The sequence below is a fragment of the Halichoerus grypus genome, chromosome 3, assembly GCF_964656455.1.
Source record: "Halichoerus grypus chromosome 3, mHalGry1.hap1.1, whole genome shotgun sequence".
In the NCBI taxonomy this organism is placed as follows: domain Eukaryota; kingdom Metazoa; phylum Chordata; class Mammalia; order Carnivora; family Phocidae; genus Halichoerus; species Halichoerus grypus.
The window spans coordinates 153,384,876-153,403,304 of NC_135714.1; the positions used below are offsets into that span (position 1 = coordinate 153,384,876).

Below are 18,429 nucleotides of genomic sequence, written 5' to 3' on the forward strand. Positions count from 1 at the left end.
GGGTTAGGCCCAAGGCCTGGGCCCAGGCTACTTGCTCTTGGGTTTGGTCCAAGGCCCAGGCCTGGAAACATACCTAATCTCAGAGCAGGATTTGTACCTACGAAGCCTGATCTCAGATTGGGACTTGGTCTTGGTCCCAGGCCAATGGGCTTAGGACTAGGATAACTATTCCCAGAAGTCAACAGGACACCTGCTGTCAGGTTGGGCCTGATCCAGGGCCCATGGGGCAGCACTTCTGGGGTCAGGACCCATTCCCAGGAGACCACCTGCCCTTGGGTTTGATATAGGACCTGACCCTGGGAGACTCCCTAACCTTGGATTGGACAGAGGCCCTGTACCTGGAAGAGCCCCTGCTCTAGGGTTTAGAGATGGCTCTAGGCCTGGGCCCATGAGGTCACTAGGCCTTGGGAAAGAAACTGCACCTGTGCTCTTGGAAAAGAAGCCACGCCTGGGTCACAAGCACCAGCTGGGAAAGGTGATGGATTTGTAGCCAATGAACCTGATGAAGTTGGAAGAGGCAATGGGTTCCTTGGAAATGAGGCCAGATTTACACCAAGAGAACTGGTTGCCATAAGGAAGGGGTCAGAGTTCATGCCCAGTGGGTGGCCTGTGTTCATAACAGGACCCCCCTGCTGTCCCAGGGAACCACCCAGATGACCTCAAGGTGGCAACTGAGGACTAGTCCAAGGAGTTAGCTGCTCTCTAGGGAAAATCCAGGGTTCTTTCATACTTTCTTAGGGATGTTGGTGATAATGCGCTTGGGGTTAGTCTTGAAAATGATCTTGCTGGGCGCCTGGGTGGCTCAGTTGGTTAAGCAACCAATTCTTGGTTTCAGATCAGGTCATGATCTCGAGGTCGTGGGATCGAGCCTGTGTCAAGCCCCACCCCATCAGGCTCTGTGCTCAGCACGGAGTCTGCTTCAGATTCTCTCTCCCTCTTCCTCCCACTCACTCTCTCTCTCTCAAATATATAAATAAAATCTTAAAAAAGGAAGAAAGAAAAGGATCTTGTTTTTGATGAGTGCTATCACCAGGTACCAGGTACCAGTCTTGCAGCTAAGCCCATCATAGTCCTGCTGCCCAGGAGTGTGTTTGACAAGGACAACAAAAGGTTTCTCCAGATGGATGACTTTTCCATACAGGATATGATGCCCCACAAACAGCACAGGGCTGTAATGTAGGTCTCCCAGGAGGTTTCCTGCTAATCCAGTGCTGTAGCAAGCCTCGATCTCCCCCCGTAGCTCCATCAGCACCCATACTGCAAGGCCTCTAACCCCAGCAGTGGAAATAACAATTTGCACCATGAGCTTTCCATCTTTAAAAAAGCAACTGAAAGCTTTTTATCTTGATGAAGTCCCAATAGTTCATTTTTGCCCTTGCTTCCCTTGTCTTTGGCGATGTTTCTAGGAAGAAGTTGCTGCGGCTGAGGTCGAAGAGGTTGCTGCCTGTGTTCTCCTTTAGGATTTTGATGGACTCCTGTCTCACATTTAGGTCTTTCAACCATTTGGAGTGTATTTTTGTGTGTGGTGTAAGGAAATGGTCCAGTTTCATTCTTCTGCATGTGGCTGTCCAATTTTCCCAACACCATTTGTTGAAGAGACTGTCTTTTTTCCAATGGACATTCTTTCCTGCTTTGTTGAAGATTAGTTGACCATAGAGTTGAGGGTCGATTTCTGGGCTCTCTATTCTGTTCCATTGATCTATGTGTCTGTTTTTGTGCCAGTACCATACTGTCTTGATGATGACAGCTTTGTAATAGAGCTTGAAGTCTGGAATTGTGATGCCAGAGCTTATGGTCCTCTTACATTGCCATCTTGGCCCCCAGTCAGCTCCCAACTATGATTTTAGAATTGCCTTTTTTTTTTCTGAAATGTTTTGTTTTATATATTTTGAATCTATGTTATTATGATCATACAGATTTTGTATTATATCTTCCTATCAGATAGTCCCTTTATTATCATGAAATAAAAACTATTTCTAGTAATGCTTTTTGATTTAAAGGATCCTTTAATATTTGTATAGCTATATCAGGTTTTTTTATTAGTGTTCACATGGTATATGTATTTTTAATCCTTTATTTTCAACCTTTCTGTGTTCTTCTATTTTAAATGTGACTCTTGTGAGGAAGATAAAGTTGGGTTTCTTTTCATCCAGTCTGACAATCCTCTGCTAAGTATCAGTAATTATGGATATAGTATGGTTTATATACAAATTTACTATAGGTTTTCTACTTGATATATTTTTTTGTTCCTTTCTTTTTGTCCTTTCTTGTCTTCTTTTAGATTTGTCAAGTAATTTTTATCAATCCATGTTTTCCATCTATTAGCTCGTTAGTTATTTCATTTTACAATTTTTTTTAGAGACAAAACAAGCATCCCTAACTTATTTCAGTCTAATAAAATGCTAAAATGCATTACCTTACCACTTCCTTGAAACTGGTGGAAGCTTAGAATCTTTGATTTCTATTTATCAACACCCACCTTCAAGTTATCATTGTTATGCATTTTAGTTCCATATATATTTTTAAATTCAAAAAGACATTACAGTTGTTGCTTTGTATATATAAATATATATTTATTTATATTTATCCACACATTTACTCTGTTTCTTTTCTTTACATCTTATATTTTATATTTCCATGCAAGATCATTTTACTTCTGCCAAAGAACTCTTTAAAAAAAAAAAGATTTTATTTATTTGACAGAGAGAGACACAGCAAGAGAGGGAACACAAGCAGGGGGAGTGGGAGAGGGAGAAGCAGGCTTCCTGCTGAGCAGGGAGCCCAATGTGGGGTTTGATACCAGGACCCTGGGATCATGACCTGAGCCAAAGGCAGACGCTTAACGACTGAGCCATCCAGGTGCCACCAAAAGAACTCTCTTTCATTATTTTCACACATGCCTGTTGCCAACAAATTCCCTTGGTTTCCATTTGGTTCAAAAACTTTATTTCACCATAATTCTAGAAGGATATTTTACTAGGCTAGGCTTCTAGACTGTTTCTTTCATCACTCTAAAGATGCCAGTACATTACATTCTGTGTTTCACTATTTCTGTTTGAGAAGTCAGCTGTCATTTTTATTGTTGTTTCCTAGTAGATAATGTGCCTTTTTTTCCTTCTGACTGCTTTAAAGATTTTCACTGTCTTTGGTTTTCAGCAGTTTTACTATGATATGTCTGGTTGTGATTTTCTTTGTGTTTCTCTTGCTTGAGGTTCTCTGACTTTCTTGAATATGGAGATTGATATTCGTAAGTTTTAACAAATGCTCATTCGATATTTTTTGAATATTGATTTTGTCTCATTCCTTTTTCTTTCTTCTCCTTCTGAAACTATAATTATAGATATAATAGGCACTATAAATGTGTCCCACATGTCTCCTGTGCTGTGCATGTTTCCCTTTTTCCTCTTGGCACTTGACTTGTCTTCTAGTTAACTAATTCTGGGTTTGGCTATGTCTAATCTGTGTTGAAACCACCCATTTAATTATTAATTTCAGATATTGTATTTTTTTTACTTCCACAAAATCCACTGGCTCTTTATAGTTTACATTTCTTAGTTCTGAATCTTTTCATTTATTCTGTCTACCTTGTCTCCATTTTATTTAACATATTAATTATGGTTAATCTAAAGCCCCCTGTCTGCTACCTCCAATATGTGAATCCTATGTGATTCTGTCTCTCTTCATGTCTTAAAATCTACTTTGCTATTAGTATAACTTCACCAGTCACCTTTTGGTTAGTGTTTTTACAGTTTCTTCTGTATTATTTTTCTTTCAACATTTCTGTGCTCTTATATGTAAGTAGCATATAGTTAGCTTTCTTTTCCATACTGGCAAAGTTAATGTCTAGATTATGGAGTTATATTTTCTTGCTTCTTTCAATGGTTAATTTTTAAATTTAATTAATTTTAATCAATTCAAATACTCAACATTGTGTATTTAGAAAAAGAAAAAGAAGAGAGGTTCCACTTACTGTTGTCCCCCCTGCTCTCTCTTGGGCAGATATATTAAAGGGCTGACCATCTCAATACAACCAAGGACTTAAGTAGGTTACAGCTGTTTCTGCAGTCAAACCTCATATAGAATCAGTATTTCTCTCAGCAATCCTTATTTTCTGATTGAGAGCCTGGCAGGTCTCAAACTTCTCAGCTTTGAAAGTCTGCAGGAGATCTGGGGTTTCCAGCCTAGATCTCCAGCCTCAGCCCACACAGCTTCAACCTGGCACCTGTCCTAAGGAGGACATGGGTGGTAATCTTGAGGCAGATTCCTTCAAGTGGTGGATCTTTGGAGACTGAACATATTCCTCTCTGGCTTTTAAGAAGTTATTGGTTTAGCTTTTTAGTCATGCACTCAGCTTGCAATTGTGCACTTGGGGCCTCTCAAGTTTCTCAACTCTCCTGCAGACCCACACAACTACTAAAACTTCACTGGTTTCCCTGCTCCTGTGGATGGTCTCTTTTTGGTCCAAGTCTGATTCTTAGCTTATAATCAGTGTTGGCAAATGGCCCCAGAGAAGAGGAGGGACATCAGCTTGTTTCATAACAGTACTGGTTCTCTGGAATTTTCATTTATTTAGTCCTCATGGCTCTCACGGTTTTCCTATGCTGTGATTCTTAAAAAAAAAAAAAAAAAAAATTCTAGGCTTTTGCTTTTCTCTTGATACTATGGGAGTACTGGTCTACTATAACTTATTGCATACTACCCAGAATTGGTTTTGTTTTTGTTTTAATACCACTGGAAAGGAAAATCCCCACCCCACCCCAGGCCACAACATCTACCAGGATTGTTGTTTCAATGCTGCTGATGGGAATCTTCAGCATGATATGTTTTTCCTCTCAAATATTAGTCATAAGCATGTCATAGCTATTCTCTTTATCTTGAGGAAAAGGAAAAATGTGGCCCTAGATTCTTAACAGAGATTATCAAGGAAGGAGGGAGGTATTCAGGGGTAATGCAAATTTTAAGTGAGGTAGCAAAAGGTGGATTGGAGTAGGAATTTTAAGTTGCAGTTTGACATTGGACTCTGCCTCTTACCTGGTTATATTGGGCAAGTCATTCACTTCTTTCAATCTCAGTTTCCTGGAATTTGAAATAAGGTTTGTTTGACTCTAAAACCTATATTTTACTCACTACACCAATGCTGTCACAACTGCACATAGGGGATCCCTGACTTGGATCTTATCTGTCTGTTTGAAACAGGCCCAGTACAATGGAAGTCATAGAAGAGAAGTGTGGTTTTCTGGCTGCCATGAAAAATGGATAATTGTCCTCTGAAATGATTTCATCAGTGCTAGAGTGGAATGAAAATGAGAGGACTCAAGATTAGGGAAAGGCAAAAAGGCTAAGGACAGTCAAGATCTACCTACTCCATCCTTCCATCTAACATGGCTGAAAATCTGCAAGTTGAGGGTCCTGGAGCTGAACAGAGGATTCCCCAAGATCCTGTGGTTCTGGGAAACAGAAACCACCCTAAGATGCCATGAAAAGCAGGTCAGGGAACTGAGAGGGTGTGAGGACAAGGCATGACATAGCCTGAGGGCCTGTGTCAATTCATCACCACTCCTTTGACCTAGTTTAGGGACTGTCAGTCTGGTGGCTTCTACTGCAAGAGAAAGAAATCTAACACATAAACACAAATTGGGGGGAGGATAGCAGAGCTATTTGGGACAGGAGACAAATTAAGAAATAGAAAGTTTTCCCTATGGATTTTAGCCTGTTTCTTTTTCTACTTCTGTGTTTGAGCAATGCCCTGATTCTTTTTTGTTACCAGACAGCTAGGGTATTTGAACACAAAATGACAGAGACTCAACTCCCATTTCATTAATTCCATCTGGAACAGAGGGGATAAGGTAGTTCCTGGTCTTGTGCCTTCATATAGGAATTGATTACTTTCGGACTGATTCTGTTATGAGTGAGGAACTAAAGTCTTCCAAGAATTTAGAACTAGTCTCAATATTGAGCTTGTTCCCTTAATGCATTTTTTTCCCCTAAGCACTCACATGGACTCCTGAGACTTCAATCACCTTCTGAGCTAGAATAAGGGAGACTGATGGTCCTGAAACCCAACAGGCCTATCATGACAAAACAAGAAAACTGATCAAGGCCAGAACAGGTTGAATCAAATTAGTCAGTTCCCTAATAGGGGTCAGAAATAAGATTGAGCAGTCAATCATTCTAAGTATATTTTGAGAAAGTTGTCTTTGTAAGCTAGCAAATTCTGAGAACTACGCATTTTGCAAGTGTTACATCATTTTATTATCCTAACAACAAAATGGGGAAGTACTATCTTGTCATCCACATTTAATTATGTGCCCCAGATACTGGTTTTGATACTCAGCACCATGCTGGCCCTCCTAAACTCTCTCAGGCTTATAGTGACCAACATCTTAGAAACCTTACTTCCCAGACTCTTTCTGTAGCAGGTGAGTCCCTGTCCTTTGGTCTCTTTCACTTTAATGTCTCTTATATCTTTGACTCCTGGGCTTCTTCCTGTGTGAAAGTTGGATTAAGTGGCTCCAAAGGCCTCTCCCAGTTGTATCATTTGGTGACTCTAGTACCATCCACCCCTCTGTAATCTTGGTTTCCATTACATAGAGCCTTCTGGTTTCTCCAAAAGCAAACACCTGCAGAGTGTTGTCCTTTACACAAAATTTTCACAGATCTCTCCTTGAATTCTCACAGACCCCTGTAGGCAGAAGCACTAACTCCTTTTTAGAGACAAGTAAACTCAAACCAAGAAATGTAAGTGAACTTGCCCTGGATTTAAAGGCCTTGCTCTCTACCCCACCCCACACAGCCTCTCTCACTGCCCTTCTCTTCTCTTCTATCCACTCTGGTCTTCTTGCTGATATGCTGGGCCAAACCCAGGGCTCAGGCTTTGCTCTCTGCTTGTTTCCCAGGAAACCAGTCCATCAGGGAGTTCACCAAATTACATGGTTTCAATTACCACTTGTTGAGAGATAATCTTTACTACCAGCTTTAACCAAGATGTGCTCTCCTATCTACATGCAAGGCCACTTATGATTTTGTGGGCATTTTTCCTTTCCTGAGGCACTTTCTCCATATATCCACATATTTTATAAGTACATTGGTATAAAGATAAAAATGTTAGTATAGATTAAAACATTGTCTTTGGAATTTTTTCTTCTGATCATAAAAGAATTTAAAACATTTTTGTGAGCCCTCTTAGAGTATTGTAGGCCCTAGGCACTGTGCCTATTCAATGTAATAGTGTGTCTTTGTCTTTGCATAATGAAAAATTGGCCTTACCTACATGATTCTTCTGAGACTGCAAAATAACGATCCACAAGAGTTAGACAGAACAAGCCTCAGAACTCATGCAGCCTGGGGAATAAATAGTTCTTGTTTCCACCAACTAGAGTAGAAAATCTCCTAATTCTTAGGGCATGCAGTAGGAGGCTCCTAAGTGGGTTAAGTCTTAGTCCTAGATTAAATACTGCTTTGGTCCCACCTAAGAAAGTTTAAAAGCAAGTCCTGAAAGGATTAAATGGTTTAGAAGTAACTTAGATGTATCACAGAATAAAGTTCAGCAATACTTAAAGGAATACAAAAATATCCGGCATCCAAAAGGTAAAATCCACAATGTCTCCAGCATTTAGTCAAACATTACTAGGCACAGCAAAGAAGTAATAAAATAAGACCCATAATAGGAATAATCACTAAACCAAAAGAGACTCAGAAATAACACAGATGACATTGTTAGTAGACAAGGACACTTAAACAGTTATTATAAAGGTATTCAATATGTTCAAAAAGCCTAGAGGAAGATCACACATGTTAGTGGAGACATGGAAGATGAAACCCCCAATCAAACATCAATAAATGAAAATCACAATATCTGAGATGAAAAATACACTGTATGGGATTAACAGCAGATTAAAGATTGTAAAAGAAAACAGTAGTGAACTTGAAGACAATTAGAAAGCAATAGAACAATTGAAGCCATCCAATAATACTCAGAGACAAGAAAGGCTGAAAAAAATTATCACAGTATCAGTGGGACATTTAATTGTCATCCCCAAGAAAGAGAGGGGACAGACAAAATATTTTAAGATTTAATGGTAGAAGGTTTGCAAACTTCATAAAAACTATAAACCCACAGGTTCAAGCACAAGAAACATGAAGAAGATTATGCCAAGGCACATCATAATTATATTAGTTTCCCAAGGCTGCCATAACAAACTACCATAGATGGGATGGCTTAAAACAATAGAAATTTATTCTCTCACAATTCTGGAGGCTGGAAGTCTGAAATCAAAATGTCAGCAGGGCCATGCTCTCTCTGATGGCTGTAGGGGTAGAACCTTCCTTGCCTTTTCCTAGATTCTGGTTGTTGCCAGAAATTTTTGGCATTCCTTGGCTTTTAGATGCATCATTCCAAACTCTGTCTTCATCATCACATGCAGTTTGTTCCATGTGTCCCTGTCTTTACATGACACTCTCCTATCTGTATCTGTGTTCAAATTTGTCTCATGAGGACAGCAGTCATTGGACTAGGGTTCATCCTAACCCAATATGGTCTCATCTAAACTTGATTACATCTGCAAAGACTATTTCCAAATAAGGTCACATTCACAGATATCAAAGCATGGGACTTGAACATATGATGTGAGGCAACACAATTGTACACACCACAATAATCAACTTACCTAAAACTAGTAATTAAGAGAAAAATCTTAAAAGCAGTCAGATGGGTGAAAAAAATTATGTTCATACGTACAAAGGATGATAGCAGGTTTTCATTGAAAGCAACATAAGCCCAAAAAAGGACAAGAAAAAACACTTTAAATTCCTGGAAAAAAAGACATCAACCTAGAAAAATATGACTCATGAACAAAGGTGGAATAAATACTTTTTCAGACACAAAAAGCTGAAAAAAATCATCACTAGCAGAACTGTACTCTAAGAAATGTTGAAGGAAGTCCTCTACTCAGAGGGAAGATGACACTCAATGGAAATATGAATCAACCAAAGGAATAAAGAACACTAGAAATGGTAACAATGTGGGTAAATATGAAATAATTTTTCTTCTTATTAAATCCCTTCATAAAATGACTGTTTAAAGGAAAAATGGGGGTGCCTGGGTGGCTCAGTTGGTTAAGCAGCTGACTCTTGATTTTGGCTCAGGTCCTGATCTCAAGGTCTCGGGATCAAACGCTGCATCCAGCTCCATGCTCAGCAAGGAATCTGCTTGAGATTCTCTCCCTCTCCCTCTGCCCCTCCTCCCCACTCTCTCTCTCTCTCTCAAATAATAAATAAATAAATCTTTTAAAAAATAAAGCAAAAATAACAATGTGTTGTGGAGTTTATGATGTGTGTAGGATAAAATGCATGATAACAATAGTATAGTGACCAGAAGCAGAGAAATGGAAGTACACTGTAAATACTTGTAGTATACATTAAGTGATATAATATCAATTGAAGTAATAATGATAGGTTAAAGATGTATAAACCTTAAAGCAACCACTAAAATAATACAACAAAAAATATAGCTAATAAACCAACAAAGGAGATACAATGAAATAAAAATACTCAATGTCCTAAAAGAAGAGAGTAAAATGAAAAGAGGAACAAAGAACAAATGGGACAAGTAGAAGACAAATAGATACATAAAAGATTTAAACCTAACTATATAGGGGCACCTAAGTGGCTCAATCAGTTAAGCCTCCGACTCTTGAACTCAGCTCAGGTCTTGATCTCAGGGTTGTGAGTTCAAGCCCTGCACTGGGCTCCATGCTGGGCATAGAGCCTGCTTAAGGTTCTCTCTCTCCCTCTCCCTCTGCCCCTCCCCACTCCACTTGCATGCTCTATAAATAAGTAAATAAATAAACAAATAAATAAATAAACCTAACTATATAAATCATCACATCAAATTTAAATTTATACCCCAAGTAAAGTCACAGATAGATTGACTTAAAAAGCACAACTCACCTGTCACAAACTCACTTTAAATATAAAGATACAAATTGGTTGAAAGTAAAGGATGGAAAATTATATATCCTGTGAACATTATTCTAAAAAAACCTGGAGTGAATATATTAATATAAGACATAGGGGATTTCATGGTGAGTGCTGTGAATTGTGCAATATTGTTGAATCACAGACCTGTACCTCTGAAACAAATAATACAATATATGTTAAAAAAAAAAAAAAGAAGATAGCAGGAGGGGAAGAATGAAGGGGGGGAAATTGGAGGGGGAGACGAACCATGAGAGACGATGGACTCTGAAAAACAAACTGAGGGTTCTAGAGGGGAGGGGAGTGGGAGGATGCGTTAGCCTGGTGATGGGTATTAAAGAGGGCATGCTCTGCATGGAGCACTGGGTGTTATACACAAACAATGAATCATGGAACACTACATCAAAAACTAATGATGTAATGTATGGTGATTAACATAACATTACAAAATTTTTAAAAAAAAGACATAGTGGATTTCAGAACAAAGAATATTACCAGGGATAAACCTATACTTTTTATAATGATAAAAGGGTCAACTCATCAAGAGGATATAAAAATTTTAAGTGTCTTACACACCTAGTCACAGAATTTTCAAATACATGAAGCAAAACTGCAAGAAGAAATAGACAAACCCACACTACTGTTGGATATTTCATCACTGCTCTCTCAATAATTGATAAAAAAGTAGAATATCATTAAGGTATAGAAGACTTAACATAATCAACCAATTTGACCTAATTGACAATTATGGAACACTCTATCCAACAACAGCAAAATATACATTCTTCTCAAGTGCACTTGAAACATTAAAAATAGAACATATTTTGGGTCATAAAAGAAGTTTCAAGTTCAAAATCATTCAAAATATATAAAGTATGTTTATTGACAACAATGGAATTAAATTAGAAATTGATAACAGGTCTTTGGAAAATTTCCAAATATTTGGAAATTAAATAATACACTTCTAAATAACTCATAAGTCAAAGAATAAATAAAAGAAAAATGAAAAGTATTTTGAACTAAGTGAAAATGAAAACAGAGCACAGCAAAATTTGTGGTAGCAGAAGGAAATTTATAGCTCTTAATATCTGTATTAGGAAAGAAAAAATAGTCTCAAACCAATGATCTTAGCTCCAAACTAGAAACCAGTAAAATGGGAGAGAAAAGTAAAGCTAAAGTAAACAGAATAAAGAAAATCAAGTTCAGAGCAGAAATCAATTGGATACGAAATACTGTAGAGGAAACTCAATGAAACCAAAAGTTGGTTCACTCAGAAGATCATATGCAACTAATGAATCGCTGAACACTACATCAAAAACTACCGATGTACTATATGTTGGCTAACTGAACATAATAAAAAAAAAGAAGATCAATAAAATTGATAATCCTGTGGAAAGACTGATTAGAAAAAAAGGGGGGGAGAAAAAACAAATTACCAATATTAGGAATGACAGAAGTAACATCGCTAAAGATTCTATGATTATTAAGAAGGTAAGGAAATATAATGTCTATAAATTTGACAACTTATATGAAATGGTCAAATTCCATGAAAAACAAATTCAGGAAGAAATAGAAAACTTGAATAGCCCTGTATCTATTAAACAAATTGAATTTGAAATTAAAAACCCTCTCACATAGAACACTAAAGATCTAGATGGTTTCACTGGCAAATTCTATGAAACATCTAAGTAAAAATAATACCAATTCTAACTTTTTCAGAAAATTGAAAAAGAGGGAATACTTCCCACTAATTCTATGAGGCCAGCCATTACCTTGATACCAAAAACCAGACAAAGACACTACAAGAAAACTACAGATGAGTATCCCTCATAAACATAGATGCAAAAACTTTTAAGAAAATTTTAGCAAATTAAATCTAATATTATATAAAAGGGATACTATATCAAGACCAAGTAGACTTGGTCTAATATAATAATACAAAGTTGATTTAACAAGGCAAAAGCAATCAATGCAATTCACCATATTCACAGAACATCCATATAATTTCCTAGTTGTAAAAATGCATTTGACAAAATCCAATATCCATTCCTGATTTAAAAAAAAAAAAAAAAAAAACTTTCCACAAACTAGGAATAGAAGGAAAGTTGACAAAGAGCTTCTATTAAATATCTACAACTAACATCATATTTAATAGTGAAAAACTAAATACTTTCCCCCTCAGATCAGTAACAAGACAAGGACATCTGCTCTTACCATTTCTGTTCAACACTGTACTGGAGATCAAGTTCAATGAGGCAAGGGCAGGGGGCGATGGGAAGGCATATAGATTGGAAGTGAAGAAGTAAAACTGTGTCTATTTGCAGATGACATGATCATCCATGTAGGAAATTCTATGGAAACTACAAAAAGTAAACTAGAATCAATAAGTTTAGTGAGAAGGCAGTATAAAGATGTATAATAATCAATTGTATTTGTATAAATAGGCAATGAACAATTGGAAAGTGAAATTTTTAAAAATACTATAACAACTCCATAAAAATATGAAATACTTAGGGATAAATCTAAAAAATATGTGCAGGGGCACCTGGGTGGCTCAGATGGTTAAGCGTCTGCCTTCGGCTCAGGTCATGATCCCAGGGTCCTGGGATCAAGCCCCGCATCGGGCTCCCTGCTCGGCGGGGGGCCTGCTTCTCCCCCTCCCTCTGCTTCTCCCCCTACTCATGTTCTCTCTCTCTCTCTGTATCTCTGTGTCTGGAATGAATAAATAAAAAAATCTTTAAAAAAAAATAAAAAATAAAAAATAAAAAATATGTGCAAAACTTATACACTGAAAACTACCAAACATTATTAAGACAAATTAATTAATTAAATTGAGAGCTATATTGTGTTCATGGATTGAAAGACGCAATATTTTTAAGCTGTAAAATTTCCCCAAATTGATCTGATTCAATACAATCTTAATTGAAATCCCAACAGAATTCTTTTTTAAAAAATTGATAAGCTGATTATAAAATTCATATGGAAATGCAAAGGACCTAGGATAACCAAAAGCAACTTTAAAAGAGAACATAGCATGGAGGACATTAGGAGAAGGAAGCGAAAAATGAAGGGGGGAAATCGGAGGGGGAGATGAACCATGAGAGACTATGGACCCTGAGAAACAAACTGAGGGTTTTAGAGGGGCGGGGGTGGGGGGATGGGTTAGTCCAGTGATAGGTATTAAGGAGGGCACATACTGCATGGAGCACCGGGTGTTATACGAAAACAATGAATCGTGGAACACTACATCAAAAATTAATGATGTAATGTATGATGACTAACATAACATAATAAAATAAACTTAAATTAAAAAAAAGAACAAAGTTGGAGAGCTTACATTACCTGAATTTGCTAAACATTATAAAGTGATGTAATATTATAACATGAAGATATAAACTACTAAAGCCTAAGTTTCCAGAGAGAGACTTAAAAACAGTTGCATTCACACCCAGTTTGTATGCAGATCCTTCCCATGTTCCCTCCCAGAAGCCCATATCAGTTCTGCCAGGGCTCCTGGCAGCTTACTGTTGTGGGCCACATGGCCCCTCCAAAGGCTGCTTTGAAAATTCAGTTACTGTGCAGTGGCTTCATGTGAACTCATCAGGGTCAGGGAAAATAGGTTCTGACGGTTCACAACACTTTATCTTGAAATAAAGAACAAACTCAAACTTTAAAGAAATTCAGGGAATATTTGTGCTGAGTGATGGAAAAGGACCATTGAAGTACCTGATTTGAAACCAGAGAAGGGCTTTAACTCCTGAACTTTCACTGATTTTCACTGTTCATACTTCCTGATTTTAAGACTTATCTGGAAATCCATAGCAATCAAGACTGTGCAGTATTGGCATAAAATAAACAAATAGATCAATAAAATAGTATAGACAGTCTAGGAATAGACCCATACTTCTATGGACAATTGATTTTCAACAAATGTGCAAAATCAATTCATTTGAGAAAGAATAGTCTTTTCAACAAATGGTGCTGGAAAAATTGGATATCCATATGCAGTGAAGAAAAAAGAACTTCAATTCATACTTTATACATCATACAAAAATCAATGCAAAATGGACCACAGGCTAAAATGTAAAACCTTAAACTATAACCTTAGGCAGTATATCCCAGATATGTTATCAAAAGCACAATCCATAGAGGAAAAACTTGATTAACTGGACTTCATCAAAATTAAGAATTTCTGTCTTTGAAAGACGCTGTTAAGAGAATGAAAAGACAAACTATAAACTTTACAAAACAGATATCTACAATACATAAAGGATCCTCAAAACTCAATATTAAGATAACAACCTAACAAAAAAAAGGGGGGGAAATATTTGAACAGACATATCACCAAAGACATGGCAAATAAACACATGAAAAGGTGCTCAACATCATCTGTCATTAAAGAAATACAAATTAAAACCACAGTGAGATACATTTACACACCAACTGGAATGTCTACAAAAAGACTGACCATTGCCACATGTTGATGAGGATGTGAAGGAACTGAAAAACTCATATGCTGCTGGTGATAATGTAAAATAGTACAACCGCTTTGGAAAAGGATCTGTCAGCTTCTTAAAACTTTAAACATGTATCCATTATATGATATAGCCATTTTATACCTAGATGTTTACCCAAGAGAAATAAAAGCATATATCCATACAAAGATAAGCACATGAATTTCATAGGAGCTTTATGTGTTATGGTCACAAATGGAAAATAACCCAAATGTCCCTCAACAGATGAATGCATAAACAAATTGTGATATAACCACACAATGAAATACTACTGAGAAATGAAAAGGAATGAACCAAGGAGACATGCAAACAGATGGATGAATCTTAATATACTTACTGAGTGTAAGAAGCCAAACAAAGAAAGAGTAAATACTGTATGAGTCCAGTTATATGCAGTTTCTAGAAATGCAAACTAATCTGTAATGACAGCTAACTGCCTTGGGACTGGATGCAGGGGAGGATATAAGGTGGAGGAAGGATGTCCAGAAATGAGAGGTTCAAAGAGGCATGGGATGATGGATATATTTATTATATTAATTGTAGTGATGGTTTCATTGCTATATACACATGTCAAAAAGTTACCAAATTGTATATTTTAAGTAAAAAACTTGTGTGTGTTTTGGTGTGTGTTTTGTGTGTGTGTGTGTGTGTGTGAATAACATCTCAATATATCCTTTTCCCCAAAAAATATCCTTAAAAAAAAAGAGAAATCTGGGGCACCTGGCTGGCTCAGTTGGAAGAGCATTCAACTCTTGATCTTAGAGTCATGATTTTGAGCCCCAAGTTTGGTGTAGATTGCTTAAAAATAAAATCTTAAAAAAAAAGAAATCTGACAGAGAGATAATTACAGTTTTAAGAAAAGCATCAACAATAAAAATCAAAGGCCCCGAGGGCCCTCAAGATGTGACCCTGGAAAATAGATAAAACAACAACAACAACAACAAAGCAAAAAAGGTAGCGGCCTCATGCAACCAAGGTGCAGAGTGCAGTAGTTCTATTATGGATGCTCAAAAACACAGGAACCCACTTTGTTGCTATCACCACCTTCATCTCCAGGACTCCTCATACTAGTCAGCTATAAAAAATTAATCATCAACACACGTATCACCATCACTACTGCTCTTAAATATCCTTTTGCCACCTTTTCTTCAGTTCCCACCAAATGCTCTGCTCCTTCCCACCTTAGGGCCTTTCCTTGTCTCTGCCTGGACTGTGCCCTCCTCTTGACCACATCTCCACCTCTATTTGTGTGTTAATTCTCATGAATCTTTCAAAAGTCAGCCCATATGGAACTTCCTCAGCTTAAATCAGAACTCCTCACTTTTCCGTTATTATAACACACTATACTTTTCACTCTGAGCACTGTCCATAGTTTGTAATTATATATTTATGATGCTGTTGGTTTAATGTCTATTTTCCCCAACTAGACTGATTTTTAGGAGGCCAGCAACCATATTTGGCCCACACAGGGCCCTATCATCTATTATAGACTCTGGCACATACAAGGAACTCAATAAATACATATTGAGAGAATGAACGAATGAACAATGGGAAGAAAACCATGGATGAAATCCTCTAATGTGGGAAAAAAAAAAGAAATCCTCTAATGTACAAGTGATTTTTACAGGTGATCAAGGACCCTTGGTCCAGAGCTATTCCTTTTACTTCCACCTCCAAGGGGGCCACTCAGTAGCAGAACACCTATGTAGCAAGGATAGGGTAGATGGCCCATGGACTTGTCATCCTGTATGAAAATACATCAGTAAGTAAACTGCTGGTGCCCAGGAGTACCTACCTGTTCCACACCAATTGCTGATGTCAGAGATATGTTCTTGGTGTCCCAAAGTCTCAGTTAGAACTCAGAAGAACACATGCCATAAACCTGTAGCTTGATCTCAGATGGAAATATCTAGATTTTCAGGGGCAAAAAGGGCATCTTGGAATCAGTTTAAGGTAAAAAAAAAAAAAAGAAAAGAAAAGAAAAAGATTGTTCCCTTGAAATATTATAAAATATTCCAACTAACTAATAATGTTTGGAGAAGGTCACTGATCATTCTGAGGCAGGGTGGATTCACAAGAGTAAATGATATTTTTTTTTTTAAAGATTTTATTTATTTATTTGAGAGAGAGAGAATGAGAGACAGAGAGCATGAGAGGGGTTAGGGCCAGAGGGAGAAGCAGACCCCCTGCCGAGCAGGGAGCCCGATGCGGGACTCGATCCCGGGACTCCAGGATCATGACCTGAGCCGAAGGCAGTCGCTTTACCAACTGAGCCACCCAGGCGCCCAAGAGTAAATGATATTTTAAACGTATCATCAAATAATAAATTATATATAATATGTATATAAACAAATAGATATAGTATATAATATAGTGTATATAATATATATATGTTATATATACACTAGGTAGAGTCTGAAACATAGTAAGTGCTCCCTACATGGTAGATATTATTGTTAAGTCTTCTTATGAAAAGGAGAAAAAGAGATTATTTGATGAGACTTTTAATCTCATTTACTTTTGTGAATCCAGGCTGGCCCCAGAATAGTCACTTACCCAAACAATACTAGTTTGTTTGAATAGCTTACAAAATTTCTAGGGAATGACCTTTATATGTATATAAATATTTAATCTTCCCAACAAACCAACAATGTAGGTATTATCATCACCATTTTACACTCCAAGAAACTGAGACTCAGAGAGATCATGGGATTTTTCTCAAGGTCATTCAACCTATAAGAGGCAGATCTCGCATTTTCCCTCAGGTCTGTCAGACTCTAGTTGATCTCTCCTTCAGCTTCAGTGGTATTTCTGGATTTCAGCAAAACATCTGCCTCATTCTCCGATCATCACATCGTGGATAAAACAATGGTATGTTGTTTGTACGATTGTTCTCTTAGGTAAACTTACAACTAGTTGAGGCATTATATCCAAAGCTCTTGTCAAAAATTACATGTTTATTTGGAAGGAAAGCTATAGATTTCACCTGGAAAACCATGTCTGATTGGTTTGTGGTAAGATGTGGTTAAGATCAGTGGTAAGATCAGTGAATTCTATGAGTGGAAACTCATTCTATATATATATATATATATATATATATACACACACACAATGGAATATTATGCAGCCATCAAAAAATTGAAATCTTGCCATTTGCAACGATGTGGATGGAACTAGAAGGTACTATGCTAAGCGAAATAAGTCAATCAGAGAAAAGACAATTATCATATGATCTCACTGATATGAAGACTTTGAGAAACAAGACAGAGGATCATAGGGGAAGGGAGGGAAACATGAAACAAGACGAAACAAGAGAGGGAGACAAACCATAAGAGACTCTTAATCTCAGGAAACAAACTGAGGGTTGCTGGAGTAGAGAGGGGTGGGGGGATGGGATGGCTGGGTGATGGACATTGGGAAGGTATGTGCTATGGTGAGCACTGTGAATTGTGTAAGACTGATGAATCACAGACCGTACCCCTGAAACAAATAATACATTACATGTTAATAAAAAAATTACATATATATTTTTAAAAAGACTCTTGCCCATTCTAAAAAGCTGTGATTTTGCATGCCAAGGCATAGTATTTAAAAATATTTTTACTTAATTAACATGAACCCTAGAATAGAAGCATCTTTTTATAAGAATTTTTGGAATTAATTGTAGAAGAAAATTTACCTTCCCTATTTGTATCTTGAAGGTCTTGCCAGGAAATAAATGGCACACTTGAACTGATAATTAAGAAGATGTTCATATAGGGAATATTTACAAAGTAAACAGGGTTTAGGAGAACTCTAAATAGATAGTGTTGTAGGCCATAAGCAGCAACAGCATGGAGCAATTACCACCCATCCACAGCCAACCCATGGGGAACTGCTGGGACAATAAATACCTTAATCATCTCCTACCCTCAGTCTCCTACTAGTGCCTTCTGTTGGC

At 37.3% G+C, this 18,429-nt stretch overlaps 3 protein-coding genes across 5 annotated transcripts in view; all 3 read right to left on the minus strand.

The window, feature by feature from the left end:
* The window catches only part of PRSS55 (serine protease 55), a 109,772-nt gene extending 101,324 nt beyond the window's left edge, over window positions 1-8,448 (minus strand). For all 3 annotated transcript variants that reach the window (XR_013446582.1, XM_078069453.1, XM_078069452.1), the window contains exon 1: window positions 8,247-8,448. The gene's annotated coding sequence lies outside the window, so the exon portion shown is untranslated. The remainder of the gene's footprint in view (window positions 1-8,246) is intronic.
* Window positions 1-18,429, minus strand: part of MSRA (methionine sulfoxide reductase A) — a 482,141-nt gene that overhangs the window by 28,181 nt on the left and 435,531 nt on the right. The gene's annotated exons all lie outside the window — the stretch shown is intronic.
* On the minus strand, window positions 725-1,459 carry LOC144381286 (chromosome transmission fidelity protein 8 homolog). Its single transcript, XM_078068220.1, has 2 exons — window positions 1,003-1,459; window positions 725-777 (listed from the first exon to the last, which is right to left on the minus strand). The coding sequence occupies exons 1-2, from the start codon at window positions 1,301-1,303 to the stop codon at window positions 725-727; spliced, it is 354 nt and encodes a 117-aa protein (XP_077924346.1). The 5' UTR covers window positions 1,304-1,459.

Coding starts and splice junctions, on each gene's coding strand:
- LOC144381286 (XM_078068220.1), bottom strand. CDS start 1,303: ATGGTGCAAATTGTTATTTCCACTGCTGGGGTTAGAGGCCTTGCAGTA. Junction 778..1,002: donor ACTCATCAAAAACAAGATCC/TTTTCTTTCTTC, acceptor CCAGCAAGATCA/TTTTCAAGACTAACCCCAAG.